The 17,512-nt window shown below is 42.3% G+C and overlaps 1 protein-coding gene across 16 annotated transcripts in view; it reads right to left on the bottom strand.

Moving 5' to 3' along the window:
* Nucleotides 1–368: 368 nt before the first annotated feature.
* NRG1 (neuregulin 1) overlaps nt 369–17,512 on the bottom strand; it is a 1,021,360-nt gene continuing 1,004,216 nt past the window's right edge. For 6 of the 16 annotated variants that reach the window (XM_019921526.3, XM_019921525.3, XM_073798673.1 and 3 more), the window contains 5 exons: nt 12,496–12,598; nt 10,890–11,016; nt 8,373–8,503; nt 7,358–7,564; nt 369–4,615 (listed from right to left, as the gene is read on the bottom strand). In XM_019921526.3, coding sequence (XP_019777085.1) covers nt 3,964–4,615; nt 7,358–7,564; nt 8,373–8,503; nt 10,890–11,016; nt 12,496–12,598 — 1,220 coding nt within the window. In that variant the 3' untranslated portion in view covers nt 369–3,963. Of the gene's footprint in view, nt 4,616–5,019; nt 5,162–7,357; nt 7,565–8,372; nt 8,504–10,889; nt 11,017–12,495; nt 12,599–13,817; nt 13,837–17,272; nt 17,297–17,512 lie in introns of those variants that run through there. The other 10 variants (XM_073798674.1, XM_033848757.2, XM_033848756.2 and 7 more) reach the window with 4 other exon arrangements.

The raw sequence follows: 17,512 nt of genomic DNA, 5'->3' as shown, positions 1-17,512 counted from the left end.
TCCACACTGACATTGCCATGAGTCTGAAGAAGTTACCTGCTGTCTGTACAGAGCATGGTAACAAGCGGGACCCCGTCGATCATGATAGCCTCTCTGATATGTTCTTGTGTGTAGGGGCCGGGGGAACTGGGGGAAAGAAAGTGTCATATTGCTTGGTTGTGACTCCTTCAACAAGGTACACAGTAGTAGGCAGACTCGACAGGCAGAAGATGATTCAAGAATTGGCAGGGGGGCAAAAGCAACGGACAGAAAAGATGATCATGGGATCCATCAAACACAGTCCTACATTAGCAAAACCGTCACAGTAAAAGGCAAGGTGCTGGTCCAACAGACTGGACAATTTGTCTGTCGACCCACACTCCCAGATCTCCACAGAGTAGCATTTTTATTGCAGTATTGTCTTCCATGGAAAATGAACAAAACTTTTTAAATAAATCACAATTGCTTATTGCTTAGTATGTTGGATAATAAATTCTTTAGTTTATCAGTACCTCACGGCCTTCAAATGTGCATTCTTCAAATAGTTTCAATTACATATACATTCTTTCTCCTGAACAATAAATTATTCTTTAAAAACAAAAAGAAAAAGGAAAAGATACATAATTTTAAAGCAAAGGAGAACCAAAAAACATATATTTTTGACATTTATCTTAAACTTATATGAAAACAACTCTATGTTAGGTGTTTGTTTAAATATAAATAATAAAGGACATTATGTTATTTACAATGTTACATAGTAAGTTGAGAGAGTAAAAAAAAAACTGACATGGACTCATAAAGACAGTAAATGATTTAGGGAAACATCCAAGTAATGTACAATGTGTATTTACAAAAGAATATATAATAGAACTTGTGATATGTGGCCGTTTCCTTTTGACTGCATCTCGCTGCAGTGTTTCATGGGTCTTTGTAGATAGAAATCTTTGTGGCTGGTGGGAAGCAGCCAGGACTAAAAGATAAAACTAGGTCTTCCTTATTTTCACCAATGTGAGCCATGCACCTTTCAACCCCGGGCCAAAAAAAAAGTTACTGAGCAAATGACCCTGGATAAACTCTAACCATATCAAGACAGTCACACTTAAATAAGGAAGATACGGCATGTTGCTCTTTGGGACGCATTCATAAATACCCAGGCAGAGTGCCATTTTGTAGAAAGCACGAGACTGTCCAGGTACTCTCAAAAACGAAAGTCCTACCAAGCAAGGAGGGAGAGTAGGGTAGTAAAGGAATCTGGAGTGAGAAAAAGGAGTTTTTCATATACTATGCTCCACTCCACATTTCTCAGCGGGATATGATTTCAGACCCAGGAAACAAAGTCGCCGTCCAACTTCTGGGCAATTTCTGCTACCTGAAGACCCACAAAAGTTTCCCATATGCGGGTAACGTAGGTTCACACTCCTTTGGATTGCGACTGCACTCTTGAGTTTATAAACAGGGATGGTGGCATTTAAACATCCTGGAGATGCCTCTGGGAACCCAAATCCGGGGACCACAGCAGGCAGCCCCGAGGAGTCAGCTGACCTTTCCTATCAAGGGAACCTCTCATTCTATGGACAGAAAGCCTGTCCCAACAGATATGCCACCTCGGTGAGTGACCAGAACCAGTTGGAAAGAAAATTTCCTCTCAATTTTCATCTATTTTTGCAACCTGAAAATTTACAGTGATTTTTCATACTGAGGAAAATGTTGTTCATTGCTCTCAACAGAAGATTTTATTTATTCCTGAAATTCTCCAGAATGGGACTCCAAATGCCTGAAGAATTTGAAACAGAAATTTTAGAGTTTTAATTACAGTGGGACTTTTTTTTAATTGAAATAGACTAAGAATGAGTCAAGGTCTTCAAATGCAATATTAGAGTAATTTAGAGAATCTCTTCACTGCTTGACTGCTTTCTCTCCCCTGCCATGAGCTTAACTGATTCTACAGAATTGGGAAATCAGTGCAACCTGGAGAGTTGTCAGGGCCTCCTTAGGAGAGGTGAACAAGCACATGAAGATACCGCTGAGCGCAGAGAAAGTGGCATGGAACCATGAAGGATGCTTGGGATACCAAATACTAAGAGTAACTTCAAGGACCTGTAGACAGGTGTCTCTGTGGACTGTAGAAACACTTCGGAGCTTAATGACATGACTCATGCTCAGCCTGCATTTTTCTTCTAAAACCTCCTTGCATGTCACTTCTTTCCTTTAATTTTAACATAGAGATTTGGTGAAGAAATAGATTCAGTTCACCTGCAAACAAGAAGAGTCACTCTCCTTGACTTCATGTCTGGTATTTTGAACCCCCTGCTAACCTGTTCCCCGTTTTGTTCCATGGCTCCTAGGAGGCCACTTGGAACGTAAGTAAAGCTCCAGCCCAATCTGACAGAAATGGGGCTGTGATTTTTTTTTTTTAATTCTCTTATTTTCCTGGATTAGCAGTTATTTCAAATGTTTCTACCTACAGGCTTTCCTTGGATTGGCAATCCCAAGTGAACGTGCAAAGTACAGACCCATCTTAATCCTGTTTTTGTGACAGTAAAGCAAAAAAGTAAGAAAGGGGGAAAACGGGTGATACAGCTGTAAACAGAGAGGTTAGCACACAGGTGGGAGTCATTTCTGCATGGAAAGGTGCAATCTTTCCAAGACTATTGCCATTTCCTGATGAATCATCACTCGTAGGAGGTTCTTACTAATCAGAAATCACATGCACACTGGCCATTCCTGACAAAAATGTTCATGCATAGTTATGACTTAATCAAGGCAACATTGAAAAATGAGAGAAACATAATGAGGACAAAGGAATGGTCAAAAAAACTTAAAAATTACTAACCAAGTCACACAGCTGCTCTCCCCCGTGTCTTCTATGTATTCACTCCTCTAGACAGTCTAAGAAGAATTTCCCTACGATGACGTCACCAGTATGTACAGCAGGCACATTTCACTCTAGAAGTACTTCAGACAAACTGCTGAGTGTGCTGTTGAAGCTGGGGGTTTTGTGCCATAATATGTCTGTCCTTGAGCCAAGAAGACACAACCGGTCCCTAGCTCCAAAATCAGTGAAAAAACACAAGTCAGGAACGATTGCACCTTTTCCAGCCATGGTTTGCTCTTCAGCTAGATGAGCCACTGTATCATTCCCCCAGAGAGAGAAGGTGAAACCGATCCTCGCCTTAGGGGCTGGATTTTACCCTGATCGGTAGCCAGAACCCATTTTCTCTGCTATCCCGAAAACTTGCTTTTTTTTTTGGCCGAGAAAAAAAATCAATCAAAATAAAGTAAATGGTAGCTCCTTTTGTCAAGCAAGCTGTCTTCTGATGAATCATACAGTTTTTGAAAAAAAAAAAATCACAATATTACTTTCTTCCTAATATTTAACATGACTTAATGCAGTTTCCTGCTGTAATTAACAGTAGCATGCTGCTGGATCTACTATTATCTCAGAGCCCAGTGAAGCAGACCTTTGGCTGGCAGAGTCGTAGACACAACTCGTTTCATATACTGAAAGCAAAAGAATATTTCACACGGAAGGGGAGTATTTGGATGGATGTGCCATTACAAGACGTACTGATCGAGAACTACTTGAAGCGGACAGAGGGACAGTTGCAAATCCTGTAAACCATACATCGAGTCAACGTCATAATGCAACGCACAAGAAGCCAGCAGAAACGGAATATGCGGGGTGGGAGAGGGTTTGCTGAAATACTGTGAAAAAGCAATCACGGGAACAGTACAAAACTTGCTCTCGACATAACATAACATAAAGGCACCATTGATATCTTTCTCGTTTGGAAATACTGTAAAAAGTTGCTACATATGGCACATAACACATTTGTACATACATATATTTAATTTATAAAAGATTTTTTTTCCTGTTTTCTATTTGCAGGACTGCTAAAATAAAATAAATTGTTTAATTTAAGGTGGAATACTTTATTATATAAAATAAAGTTTTACAGGTGAATCTATGGGTTTATTTCGGTTTTATACAGCAATAGGGTCTTGGTTAGCAATTACACCGGACAGCCTGGCCTGCAATTCTTCCTGCGGAGAGAAGCGGCCTGCTGGGTTAGTCCTGCTGTCAGCCAGGTGGAAGGCAGGGGCTGCCTCAACATTGGCTGCCAGGGGGTTCTGTATGCCCAGGAAAGGTGTATCTTCTCCTACTCTTTCATCCTCTGTTTCACTCTCTGAGTTACTGCTCTCAGCGCTTGTGTTGCTGTCCATTTCCAATCTGTGGGCAATATGACCATTGGGCTTGGTTCTTTTGGCCCGCCGGCTGTTGGTGAGTTTCTTAACCGACTCTTGAGTCAGTTCATACTCCTGGGTCGTTTCATACTCTTCATCCTCCACTATCCTCAAGGGGCTAGGGGGCGGGCTGTGGCTCTCGTGCGCGGGGTTGCAGTGGAAGGAGTTGAACTGCTGAACGTGCTGGACATCCCTCTCCCGCAGCCATGGCGGTGTCACAAGAAGCAGGGGTCTCTCTTCTTCCACGAAGGGACTGACTGCCATGGAGGGCATGGACACCGTCGTGCTGGACACGGGTGGAGACATTTCCGAAGGGGGCGATTTGGGGGAGCTTGGCGTGTGGAAATCTACAGGTGACATACGAGCCGGGGTGGTCATTGCTGATACATACCTGTGTGAGCAGAGAATACCCCTCATAAGTGTGGTGGAATGAGAGCCGTAGAGCAGGGGTGGGGGGTGGGGTGGGGTCAGGGGGCATCGTTCACAATATTATCATCAGATATCATCCTCAGAGAATTTCTATTCATCGTACACTTCTCGGTTTTTGCACTAGGACATTCAGCACCCTTGGAATCTCAAATTAGGTAGCCAAGAGTCTCCTCACAGGAGTGCATGCAAAGATCAGCTAAATTGCCTAGCTCATCAAAGCGTTTGAGGTTTTCGGATCTCGTCATGAATTTTAATAAAAGCACGTGAGTTAAGACAAGAGGGCGCCGGGTCCTGGAAACATCTCAGTTTATCAGGACCAAGGCTCAGGGATTTGGAAGGGAAAGAAGTATTACTTAAATACTATACCTTCCCAAAGGCCAAGGGGTCTTAGAGAATGAAGCCCAAATGGGGAATGGAAGAAGCTCTAAGATGAGTTTCGGAAAGCTGGATCTGCATGCATTTGGATCTGTGGGCCTTGTTTCTCCTTAGCTCAGCTATAAGGTTATGTCTTATGAAAAAAAAAGAGCATAGTAACTTAGATTTATTCCTGATAACAGTGTAACACATTTATGTGCTTTTTTAACTTTTCCATGAAATGTTACTTCTTAACATTCAATTTGCAACTCTCCATCCCAGTGACCATGACATTTCAAAGGTAACTTATTTTGGGCTTCATAGTTCCGTCCAATCTCTGGTCTACCTCTCTTCCAAAGCCCACCGCTGTATGCGTCTCTGGCTTATCTCCTGTGACTGCTCAAGACTGGGCTGTACCGTGTCGCCTTATGTCATGTTACGTCTGATCATGCTCAGTGAATCTAGCTGTCAAGACATTGAGTGCACTGTTTTTACCATATCGTGGTTTCTTCCCCCAGAACAAGAAGACCTGATGTGGCACTGAGAAAGATGTGGCTTATTCAGAGTCACGTTTCTCAGCTTGGATAAAAATGTCACCAATGCATAGCACTAAAGGACTCTTTTCTTCACATTGGCATTTGCAGAGTCTAATTTGACATGACCTGTGATGACACAGGACACCATCTTCTGAACTCTAGCTAACAGAAACAAGAAACTATTAACTCTTGTGCTTATCAGCCATGATTCTGAGTCATATGGAAGTGAGCTCTGGCTGTGTCTAAAATGGGAAGGTGTCTAGAGATGGAAATATTTGGGGATCAAGTCTCCAGACATTTTGTTTCGGGGATACTTAAATTAAGCGCTCTGAGAAATGCTAATTCAAATCCAATCAGCCCATAAAAGTGACTCGTCTTTTCTCTCCATGATGCCTAGGTTCAGGTATATCTTGCAGTCCTAGCTAATATCTGGGGTATGAAAGGAAGCAGGGAAGTGTCAAACTTTAAAGACAAATATCACATGTAGTGATGAAGACAGAATTTATCCCTAAACTCTTTTTCAGGTTTCTAAAAGGACTGAATTAGGACAGACTTCATACATAAAGATATAATTACATGAATTTAAGACTAATGTTTTAAACCAGTTTTGGACCATGTCTACTTTTTCATAGATGAGTTACAGAGCAACCACTCATTCTGTAAAACTCTGAAATACCATTTGGGGGTAAAGGCTTTTGAAAAAAAGTAATCAGCAGGTTCTATATGACCTGCAGCCTCCAAACCGGTCTCCTTTGGGGTAAGTACTTCCCAGTGCATGAGTGGAAGGGTGTATCAAAATTATCTCCACCCATGAAAACCAAGTAAGTATCGCTTCGGCATGATGTAAACCTTTTAGTAAGTGGTCAGAGATTAGACTGAGAAGACAGTAAAGTCAACAAACCAACAAACCAACAGACAGAAACCCCGCTGGATTTGAAAACAAATAAGTAACAGCTTACTGATGGGCTAGGAATGCTGGTTGGGTATAACTTTCTCCCCCAGTTTAGGTGAAAATGGATCCGGAGAATCTATGAATTCAGTATTCTTATTAAGCATCGCTTTCAGCTCACTTCGCTCTGATCTTTATTTTACCTTTGCTGTGACTGCCCCCCTGACCCAACCCTATAGCCCCAGAAGGAAGCCAACACACTCTGGAATAAGGGCCACCCCAAAGGCAATATCTGCCTTGCAAACCTCCCGCGAAGACCGCGAGGTGAAGCATACGAGACACTTATTGAGTCATCCCTTGTTGGAATGCCATAAAGGGATACTATCTGGAGGGATGCGAGCCGTCCCTACAGCCGTCAGCAATGACACAGCCCTTGATTTGACTTAAGTGAGGCTGGAAGGTAAGGAAGAGTTAATGCGTGCGACCGGGAGTCCAGCTCGACCAGAGTTTGGATAACTGGCCACTTAGAATTCTAGAAGGGTCCTGATCGATCACTGAGGCCAGCATTCTGCTTTCAAGGTACAGTTGAGGAAACGGAGACATCCCCCACCCCCCGCCGCCCCGAGGGTCTGAGCCTAAGGTCAGAGCTAGGAACTCCAAGTTTGCTGCACCTTCCACATCGAATCATTCCAGCTCTTTAGAAGTCTGTTGCCTGTCAGCCACGGGGATGATGCGAGAAGCTCGCGAGCAGTGGGTTCAGTCAAACCCAAAGATGGCTTCGTCAACCAGAAGCACTCCTAGACCAGGCAGCTGCCGCCCCTTATTCTCATTAGAGTGGGTTCCTCAGGTGGGACCGCAGGTGCTCACGGGGATTCTCTTACTGGGGTGCTCTCTCCTCTGTAGTAGCTTTGCCCTTCGGTTTTACCTTTCACTATGAGGAGAATCTCGGTAGGAGTCAGGGGTTTCTCTGGCATGCCTGAGGAAGCTGTTACACTCGCGAGGGCCTCCCAAGCCATTAAGACGTCCTCTTGGGCCCCCAGTAGGGCTGCTGTGCCTACTGTTTTCTACAGATGACATCACGATGACAGAGTGGCTTTCTGAAATGATGCTTTCAGTGTGTCCGTTGCTCCAGCTACAGAGGAAATGTGAGAGGCAAAGAGAGAGAGAGATTTTTAATTATAGGCACACATGGAAATGAAAGGAAGTGATCTGACAAGTCTTGCGAATGACTGGTGCATCAGTAGTTCACTACGATAGTACTTGTCTCAGAATAGAATTGTTTATAAAGTTGCTTGCTACCGACAGGATCTTGATTTAGACTGGCTTTGCAAGGATACACTTTATTCATGCGTTCCCCATTCAACACACATGTACCAAATGCCATTTCGTACTAAGTATTCTTAGAGTCTCTCTGTTCTTGAGTGGCTTAGATTAAGGAAACACCTGTCTCATGGGCTTCATTTGGAAGTGTAGTGCTACCCTTGGTAGGACGCATTCAGATATCACCAGAGCATTTGAGAATTTAGGGTTCAGCTCTTTAGCCAGTTCTCATGTGCATATCCCAGGGCAATCCAACCACTGGAAGAAGTCAACTTCTAAGTATTGTACGGCCTCTAAGACAAACTCTTCCCAGTGTAGTAACTCTGTGAATGGTCAGGCATGAGAAAAGACGATCTCTAAAATAAGGAACAACGATCCTATAAGGTAGGTGTCATTTCCCCTTACTCTGCTAACGGAAAAATTGAGGCTCAAATTCAAACAGCAGTTAAGCGGCAGAGCCAGTTTGACGTCCAAAGTCGGTTTCTGTCCCAAGCCATACACTCTACTTTACCTCACTGCCTCATAAGTACCTCCTGTCCCTTTTGTAGGCAGTGAGAGCAAAAGACAATGTGTAAAGATTAGTTCTTAGAGAAATGCCTTGCGATTTTTTATTCTCATACCTGTGACTGGGAGTCTGGGTGACAGTAGTGGAGTGATGAGCTGTCGAAGTGTAGTGACTGGTGGAAAAAGACGTCTCCGCCTCTCTCTCGACAATATGCTCGCTGGAGATGACATTTTTAGATACGTATTGCTGGATAAACAAAGAGACACAACTTGAAGATTTAGGGAAGTCAAAATGCTAACAATGTCACATGCACACACACAAAAATCTCTACTTCTAATACACATGCTTCGTAATAAATTCCAGTTTCCAGTGGCCAGATGACAAAACCTATCCCAGCTACTGTGGTCTTTAAATTAGGTAAATGGAGTTGAGGGATTGCTCTTCGGATACGCGTGCAGTGTAGGTCCTACAGTCACAACTACGTTTTATCAGAAACAGACCTATTCTCTTTCGTTTCCAACTGATAACATGACTAGAATTCAATACAAAAGTCTGCCCAATACTTATTTTTGTAATAGTTCTTGCAAATCAAAAACGACGAACAGATATTTGAGTGCAACAAAAGAACAGAGATGGTTTGTCTCGTTTCAAATTTCAAGTCACTAGAAGAATGAAAAAAAACTCTGTTTTGAATCTATCTCTCTCTTTTAATTTCTCAGTGCCCGTGGTGCCCTAATGATATCGTTGAAATTTTTAACTTGTCAGTGGTAAGACTAACAGGGCTACTGAGAGATTTGAAAGACTTAACAGCAGTTGTCAAGGTTACACATCTTGACAAACCATAATAGAGGGCCTTATATTGAGTGCAAGTAGATTCTACTTTATTTTCACCACCAAATCACAGTAGCTATCACCGCCTTTTATTAGTGAGAGAGGGACATCTTTAAATTGTCTTTTAAACACTGTTAGTATTTACACCGAATTGAGTTAAATAACGGGTAAAGACACGGATAGGAATAGTCTTAGATGAAATAGGGCAGTTTATAATCTGATGGGTTATGGGCTCTAAAAGAACCTGATATATTCATGGAAACCAAAAAAAAAACCAAAACTGCAACTTGAATTATGCTTGAAATTATGGCTGGTTCTCTTAACCATGGAAAGGTTATTCCATGTGGATCTTTGCTTTAAGGAAAAGAAAGATGGCACTGTCATATGTAACGACCTATTTTTAGTCTGCGTACCAAATGACTCTTGCGCCTTGGAAGGCAATGTAAGCTCAGTGAATCTAAGGAAAATCATGTTTAAAAATGATACAACATTCACTAGATGCCACTGGGCTAAGTGTTTTATACGGATTATCTTTTTAATGCTCGCAAGAACTTTTTGAAGTAGGTATTATTTTTATGATGAAGAAACAGGGTTTAGAAAAGTCAAAGCTCACAGTAACATAGCTTGAGCCATAATTGGAATCCAGGCAGTCATTCTGCCTCCTATGTATTATATAAAGTGACAGATTATAGGTGTGTCAGTAGTGAATGAATTTAGCAACTGTGCAGAACATTCCAATGAACATACTGGTAGGGGGAGGAAAGCAGCCAATATGTTAATTTATCAGCACCTAACAGTCTCCTGTAGGTCTTTCCTACAAGACTTGCTGGTGGTTGAACCTCCAGCAACCCTGAACTTGGGTCTCTGATATATTTGCTCCACACAAAACCCATCTTTGACTATAGGATAGAAAATGGTACTGCAATATAATCTTCCAGCTTTGCCTATAAAAAGCCAGACATCAGAGGGGAATGGAGAAAACAGGAAGAATGATGGCGGAGTAGGAAGGTAGAACTCCAGAAGCCAGGAGAGCTGAGTCCAGCTCTGCCCTGGCCCTTATCTGTAAAAAAAAAAAAAAAAAAGCTATGTAAAGACTCTCAGAATCTAATATTTGATGACTTCATTATATTTAAAAGCTGAATGCTCCATAAATTTAAAAAATAGATCTTCGAATGATGAAGGATATATTTCCTCTGGACGGTTTGGCATCATGTAGAAAGAGTTGGAAAGTATTAAATTCTTTTAGTTTGGCTACTGAGAAGCAAGGTTGGTAATGGCCTTGACCTTTTCATGCCCTAATGTCTCCCTTTGTTAATCAGAATCAGTAAATCATCAGGCACCGGACAAATGAGTCTAATAAAAAAATAAATGACTCTAGAGCCTTTAGTTCAGTTATCAGGGCTAATCAGTTACAGACTGAAGCAGCCTTCATTTCCAAAGTATAAAAAAAAAAATAAAACATTTCCTTCTGATTCTTGTATCATGAATTTTATTATTTTTCTTTCTTTTTTTTTTTTTTCCTGTTCTTTCTTCTGGTTACGGTTTCCCTACAGAACAAACCCAACATGATTATTCCGATCCCTTAATGAACACTTTATAAGAGGAAACGTGCTTGTTTTACAGTCACCAAATCCACTTAAAAAAATGTTCCCGTTATTTTCTCTTGGCGAAACCTTGGATTCCTGGAAGCCCTGGTGATTAATGGCAGCAGCTAAGAGCCTAAGAGCTTTAGAAAATAAACTTCAAGGTGCCTGAACAGAGGAGAGATGCTGAGCTTTTCCACTGGCCAGAGTCAACATACATTCACCAGCTGCACGTTCTCGGGGGGTGGATTGGGGTGATGGGGCCCGTTGGCTATGTTCACCATGTTGTTTCGTTCAGAGCGAAGACTCTGCCGAAGCCGGTCGTGAAGCTTTTTCCGTTGCTTCCTGGATAGGAAAAAAGGAGCGTTTATTTTTTCTATTATTTACATTTTTCAGTACAGTCAATTCTTTCTTCTATCAACACACAACTCAAGGCAGTGGCTTGGGAAGGAGGGCGGAGGAGGGAGGCAGTGCCACTTCCTCTAAGGAGGGGAATCATCTATGCTTAGCAAGTAGATTTAAGAAGCTGCATGGGATTCTTACAGAAATTGAACTGGACTGCTGAGAGATAAAGAAAAAAAAAAGAAGACAAGTCAAGTTGAGAGGTGGCTAATACCCCAACTTTCCTAATCAATCCATCTTTGCCTAAGTCTTAGGGATGGTCATTTGTCTTAGGTAACAAGTCATGCTATGCAACTGACAAGGTTGATTTCATTTATAGTTTTGCCGGTCTGTGTGTCTTTCAAGAAAATGCAGTTAGTGTTGAATCTGTGCATCACACGTAGCGTGTGTATGTATAGAACTGTACGTGAGTGAAGATACGTACTTATTTTGCCGGTAGATTTTGGCACAATTATAATATGATCCTACTCTATTACCACTTTTCTCTGTAACTAGGGAGTGAATATTCACGTATTCAGATTGAATATAAGACGACTCCTAAGGGGGATTCCGTGAGGGCTTGTTTATCTCTATCGCTTGCTCAGTTCTGGCAACACACTGAATCCTGGGACATTAAGAAAATGCCATCCATGCCCTTACTTTTATACCATAAGAGCATATTGTCTTTGTTCCTCAACTTGGATCGTAATATTAGTCCCATGACTAGTTTTGGCTCAAGATTTTATATGATGAAGTGACAAAATAAAACAAAACTGTTAATAACATTTTTTCAGCCTTGAAGCAGGAGTTCTACGTATGAGAGAAAAATGAAAAGAATTCATGTCAAACGGTAATTGTATTTGTTAACATGAACCCAGCTTAAAGGACCAACAAGGCAAACACAAATCTGTTTTCATGTTTCTCTTTTATTCTTTCAAAGCGAGTTTTGCTTAATTCTCCTCTTGTGAGATTCCTTTTGTACATCTCTCACTTTGGGAGCATTGGAACCGGTCACCTAATTAGATGGAATTGAAAATTCATCACGATCATATTTTTTAAAAACCCCTGCATTTCAAACAGCACCAAATGCTCCCTTTATCCGCTAAGTCTGAGTACAGTTGGACGTGTCCTCAGCAGTGAGATGACACGCTCCTCCCCCACAGACACCTGCGTGTGTCCCTGTACAACCCTGTCCCTCCCACCCTTTCTTCGGTCGTGGGACTGCGGTCAATTATCAGAAGTCTTCTGAACACTTTCACACAAATAGGCAAAGCTTTCTAATGTACGTGATTAGGAAAGGTCCTCAAAATGGATTACTCAGGAGGAAAAAAATAAGGAGCAAGTCCCTCTGTGGCGCCCACCCCCTTTTCTCAAGACTAGGCAGTGGAGCTTGCCGGCCAGGCTGTCTGTGCGCTAAGGGGAGGGGGTGAGGAGGGCGTTTACTTGGTTTTGCAGTAGGCCACCACACACATGATGCCGACCACAAGCAGCGCGATGCAGATGCCGGTGATGGTGAGCACCCTCTTCTGGTAGAGCTCCTCCGCTTCTGGAAAGGGACGAGAGCAGACGTCAGCAAGCGTCCCTGACCCTCGCCGGGACTTACAGCTGAACAGTTGGCATGCTGTATTGTCCATGTTCACAAGAAATACACACGGGACACTTCATTCCTCTTGCAGACGTACTTAAGGTGCAGCATACTCTGCACTACAGTTTGAGCATAAAATGGCAAAGCCCGTTGGGGGCCATTTATAATTTAAAAAATGATACTATTCAGTTACTTTAATGATAAGTTATAGATATATGTGTACTAAACTGGCACATCATAAACATTAATTATAAAATAATGATTTGGTTAAAACTGTCGATTTTATTTTTTTTAAAATCTCTTGCAAAGACAACAGGAATCAACACCAGTAAAAGGAGCCGGCATTGGCGCCACTGGGACCCTCTGTCTCCTTCTTTCCTTCTTCCCATCCTCCCAGCCCCCGCCCCTCCCTCACCCTGAGCCTCTTTGGATTTCCCAGCTATTTCCCATTCCTGTGGTCTTTACAAAGAGCCACTTCTAACTTAAAAAAAAAAAAGAGAAAATCAAAGACATTTGCAAACATGAGCTTGACTTGTAGTTAGCAACAAAACTGATGCAGGATCCCTATGACTTAACAGTAGAATGCAGACGTAAGCACCATGACAGGGAGTATAGCAGGGCACTGTATCAGAGAAACCCCATACGATGGGTGGGATCGTCCCGTCCTGGGCCATGATGAAGATTTGTCCTTTGAGGAACAATTATTATTACTTCACCAGTTGTACTTAGAGACCTAGTTTATGGCACTACAAAACCACTGGCACAAAATGATACATGATTTGAAACAGATTGTACTCTCCTGCATTGACCAACTTGGCCAATTAGCTAATGTCGGTTGCACTAAGGAGATGGGATGCTTAGAACTTTCAGGTGAAGGTACTGCTGTACCCCCCAATGCAACCAGTTTCTGCTTCATGGAAGGCTTTCTATTTGCCAGTTGGGTTTTGTGGGGCTAACTTGCTTAGACTATGGTAGGTCAGGTTCTTAACAATATTGGCTGATTTAATGGTGAACCTGATCCTCTTAGGAGCTAAGCTTCCAACCAGTCCAATCACACGTATTATTGGGAGAGATTCACGAGTTCAATGAGAAAGAGAACTCGACTGATGCATAATAAGCGGGGTGAGCTGTATTTGCTCTTCTGATTAACAAGCTGGTCAAGAACTGGGGAATATTTTACCGATGAAGGTCTCTTATCTGGACATCAACATGGGGCCTTATGGAACATTTTCAGTTTACATTCTCTGTCTCAGCAACCACACTTTTTTTCTCTGCTGAGAGAGGGCAAGTCGCTGGAAGTCTTCTTGAAATGAAAAAGTGCAATGTAATTTCTGTAATACAGTAGACTTTATCATTAGACAAAACATTTCCTACAAGCCAAGCCCATGGTAATCAAATTCCAGTTAACAGGTCAGGAACATTGTCAAATCAAATTAATAAGAGCACTGATTATTATTAACAGGAGGAAGAGAAAGAAGTAAGAGACCAGAATGCTGCAGAGATTATACAAAAACAAACCAAAAGTGTTGGAAGTGGAAAAGAAACAAACGGACAGGACAGACGGGCTGACAGAATGACGGAGAGAGGGAGGAAGCCAGGTAGGAGGGAAAACAAGGTTAAGAAGTGAAGGAGCAATCTGAAGTCCCTGGCACAGCATGCCTGGTACTAAGGGAGGAAAAATAAATACATAAAAGAAAACCAGAGGGAGGAAGTGCTGGGGTGGGAGGAAAGGTGGATGCAGATTTGGAAGGGTTATCCCATACAGCATAACTCCTAACCTAGACTGGCGGTCACGTGGAAGCCACAATTAGAAAGCAAAGCAGCTGGTGCAGCTGATGCATTGCGGGGCGACAACGGACCAGGAGACATAGAGCGGTGTCACGTAGTTTTGTGCCGCAAAAGTCAAATGAGGACGTGGCACGTGGATGCTTGTATGTTAATTGCGAGTGTCTGCTGCCTCCTACCTCCCCTCCCACATAGACACAGGACAGGGAATTCAATTTCATAAGGTGTTAATCTGTGAGCTGATGCCCCTGGGGCCTCCGCCTGGACCGGGCACCCGGATCAGTTTTCAGCACTAAGTCTAAGCAGCAAAGGCATCGCCCCACTGGTCCTTCTCCAGGGATGCAGGACACGGAGCAGGGATCCTTTGGTTGTGATGAACTGGTTACAAACCAGAAGTGTGAAAGTGTCATTGCCTAGAAAATGAAGACCCTACTATACCTCTTTCGCTTACTCTATTGTTTTCTTCTTTCCAAATGGCAAGCACTTGGCAGCATTGCCATCTTCCCATTTCTATCTTTAGAGAAACCTGGGAAATTGCTTCTGCACACTGCAAAAAGAGGACCTAGCCAAGGGCCATAGGGGGAAAGGCATCGTGCCTCTCACGGCCTCTTTGGCAAGTTTTTTGGTGGTGGTTAATTATAAAATAGACTAATTTGGGTTTGTGAACAAATCGTATATGATGACTTGCCCATTCTTCCTAGGTTATGTCAGAAGACACAGTTTTTCCAGGAAAATCAATCATGGAAATAGAAAGGCAGCCCAGTAAAGGCCAAAGGGCAAAAGAAAAGTGCTAAACGAGCTAATTAAAACCAAGGCCCCTAGAACACAGATGTGGATCAGGGTTCTGTATTCACATCAGCATGTTTGCGTTAAATGTTTTTCATCTAAGTTTCTGATTTTCCAGTGGTTTACTAGATCAGGTGACCCTCGCAAAATAAATGTGTTCAAAGAGAAATACCTGATGAACAATAATATAAACAATGAGGTTTTTAAAAAACCCTTCCCCCCCCTTATTTTTTTCCTAGTGTGACAGGGTCAATAGGACAAGAACAGATTAGAGGCAGCGTTGAAAAAAAGAATCCATCAGGCTCGTTGGCGGATCTGCCTTCTTAATGAGTTGCAACACTTCTGAGTCCTTATGGTTTGGCTGGATGCATCGAATGAACCAGATCAAGCATGTTTTTCAGACTGATCTGGCTAGGCCAAGAGACAGAAGCCTTGGCTGTCTCAATTTTAATTGACCTTTAAAGTCGGATTTTCCTTAAGGATGGAATGTTCTGGCTGGCTGGGGACTTTGGAACCTCTGGAAGGTTTGCCCTTAAGAGGTCAAACCTTAAGCTTACCAAGGTAACCCCTGGTGTGGGTACCACATCAGTGTGCCTTTACTAACCCTTCAGATCTTACTGAGGGAGGTTATACATCTGAAATATCCATCACCCTACTTCATTGTTTGGGAAGAGAAATATTAAATTTAATAATTATACCCTAAAGTGATAAAGCAGGAAAGATGCTGTTAGGGAGAAGAGGGGAGGTGATGGTGGTATTTTTTTCTTCCTTTCAGGTAAGGCCAATAAGTCTATTTCGAAGTGGGATAATTTTTATCCCAAGGAAAGTAACCTGAATAGATAACTCCCCTCGTGTAGACCACCTGCCCCCTGCGGGATGTTGGTGGGACCTCTTGTGTTCCTTACTCTTGGGTGACGTTCTCTGATGTGCAAAGGACCACTCACATGAATGTGGGGCTATTCCCATCAAATGAATAGTTTTCTCTTGGAATATTTTTGGGGGCAATGAGCAATTAATTGAGTTTCTATCCCTGGAATGGATAGAGCTTGTAACAACCTGATTTTCCACAAATTATGGGAAGTACATTAGGTGTAGACTGTGATGTTATCATTGAAATGAAAGCAACAGCTATAAGATGCTCTCACCGCATGATGTCACTGACACCAGCTGGTTGGGGACCAGATATTCCTGTAATCAGGACATGGCTTTATTGACCAATGGTCACATTCCTGGGGGCCTGCACTGTGGAGCCTCTGGAAGAATAGAATGGCTTCCCCTTCCTCCCAAGACTGGCCTTTTCTCCCAACTCTTTAGGGTGAAGGCTTTCCAAAGAAGTCTGCCCCCAATTCACATGCTCATAGGAGATATTTTACATTTGCAGTGTGAAAATGTCTATTTGATTACTTGTTGGGATATAGTGACTCAAGTTTAATTCTGTTAGTACTAGAATTTCCAACTAAAATAGCACAAGGCTATTTCATTCTGTTTTCTGTTCATGACATAATGAAATCGACTGGAGCAGTGCTTGAGTATCTCCAGAAAACCAGAGTAATCCAAGTCTATGCATATAATATGTTGCAGATTAAGATGTTACTATATTAATAGATGATTTTTACATTGTATGTCAAGCTCCCATCAGCCTAAAACGTGGAGCGTTCTTACGCTGATGTATGTAAAGCTTCTTCTGTTCTCAGGCTTCTGGTTTGGTTCTTCCTACAGCCTTGTAAACCACTCCAACGTACCCCAGCTCGGAAATAACAGCATGGCCAGATCAACCAGTGGGTCAGAGAACATGGGATATATGTGAATTTGCAGCAGGTAAGGTGATTTTAAACTCTAAGTGAAAACTGGGAATCTAAAAGCTGGTGCACTCAGTACCATGTTGGTAAACTAACCATAGATTGAAGGCAAAGAAATCACTGTTATAGCTGTATGATCCCTTCTGAAGAGAAAGGAAATTAGTTAGGAACTGAAAGGGAAGAATAGACAGGGGGAAAAAAAAAAGGGTTTCAGCTCATAGGCTCTAAATTCTGCAGGCTAAAAGGAATGATGATTGGTCCATACCCATAAATTCAATCCCAAGATGCTCTGCCAATGCAGAAAGTTGACAAAAAAAAAAGAAAGAAAGGGAAAAAGTTTCAGAAAAGAGCAATACACTGCACTCCAAAACACATTACACACGACTATTATGGCTCTGTGCGTGCACACTGAACAGACAAACGGCGGATGGTTAAGGAAGCAGTGCTCAGGTACGCCCCCATGAGTCCACAGAGGGAACTTCTCTTTTAAGAGGTGCGCAAATAC

Source organism: Tursiops truncatus, chromosome 21 (genome assembly GCF_011762595.2).
Source record: "Tursiops truncatus isolate mTurTru1 chromosome 21, mTurTru1.mat.Y, whole genome shotgun sequence".
Lineage (NCBI taxonomy): Eukaryota > Metazoa > Chordata > Mammalia > Artiodactyla > Delphinidae > Tursiops > Tursiops truncatus.
This window is presented reverse-complemented; position numbering and strand designations above follow the sequence as displayed.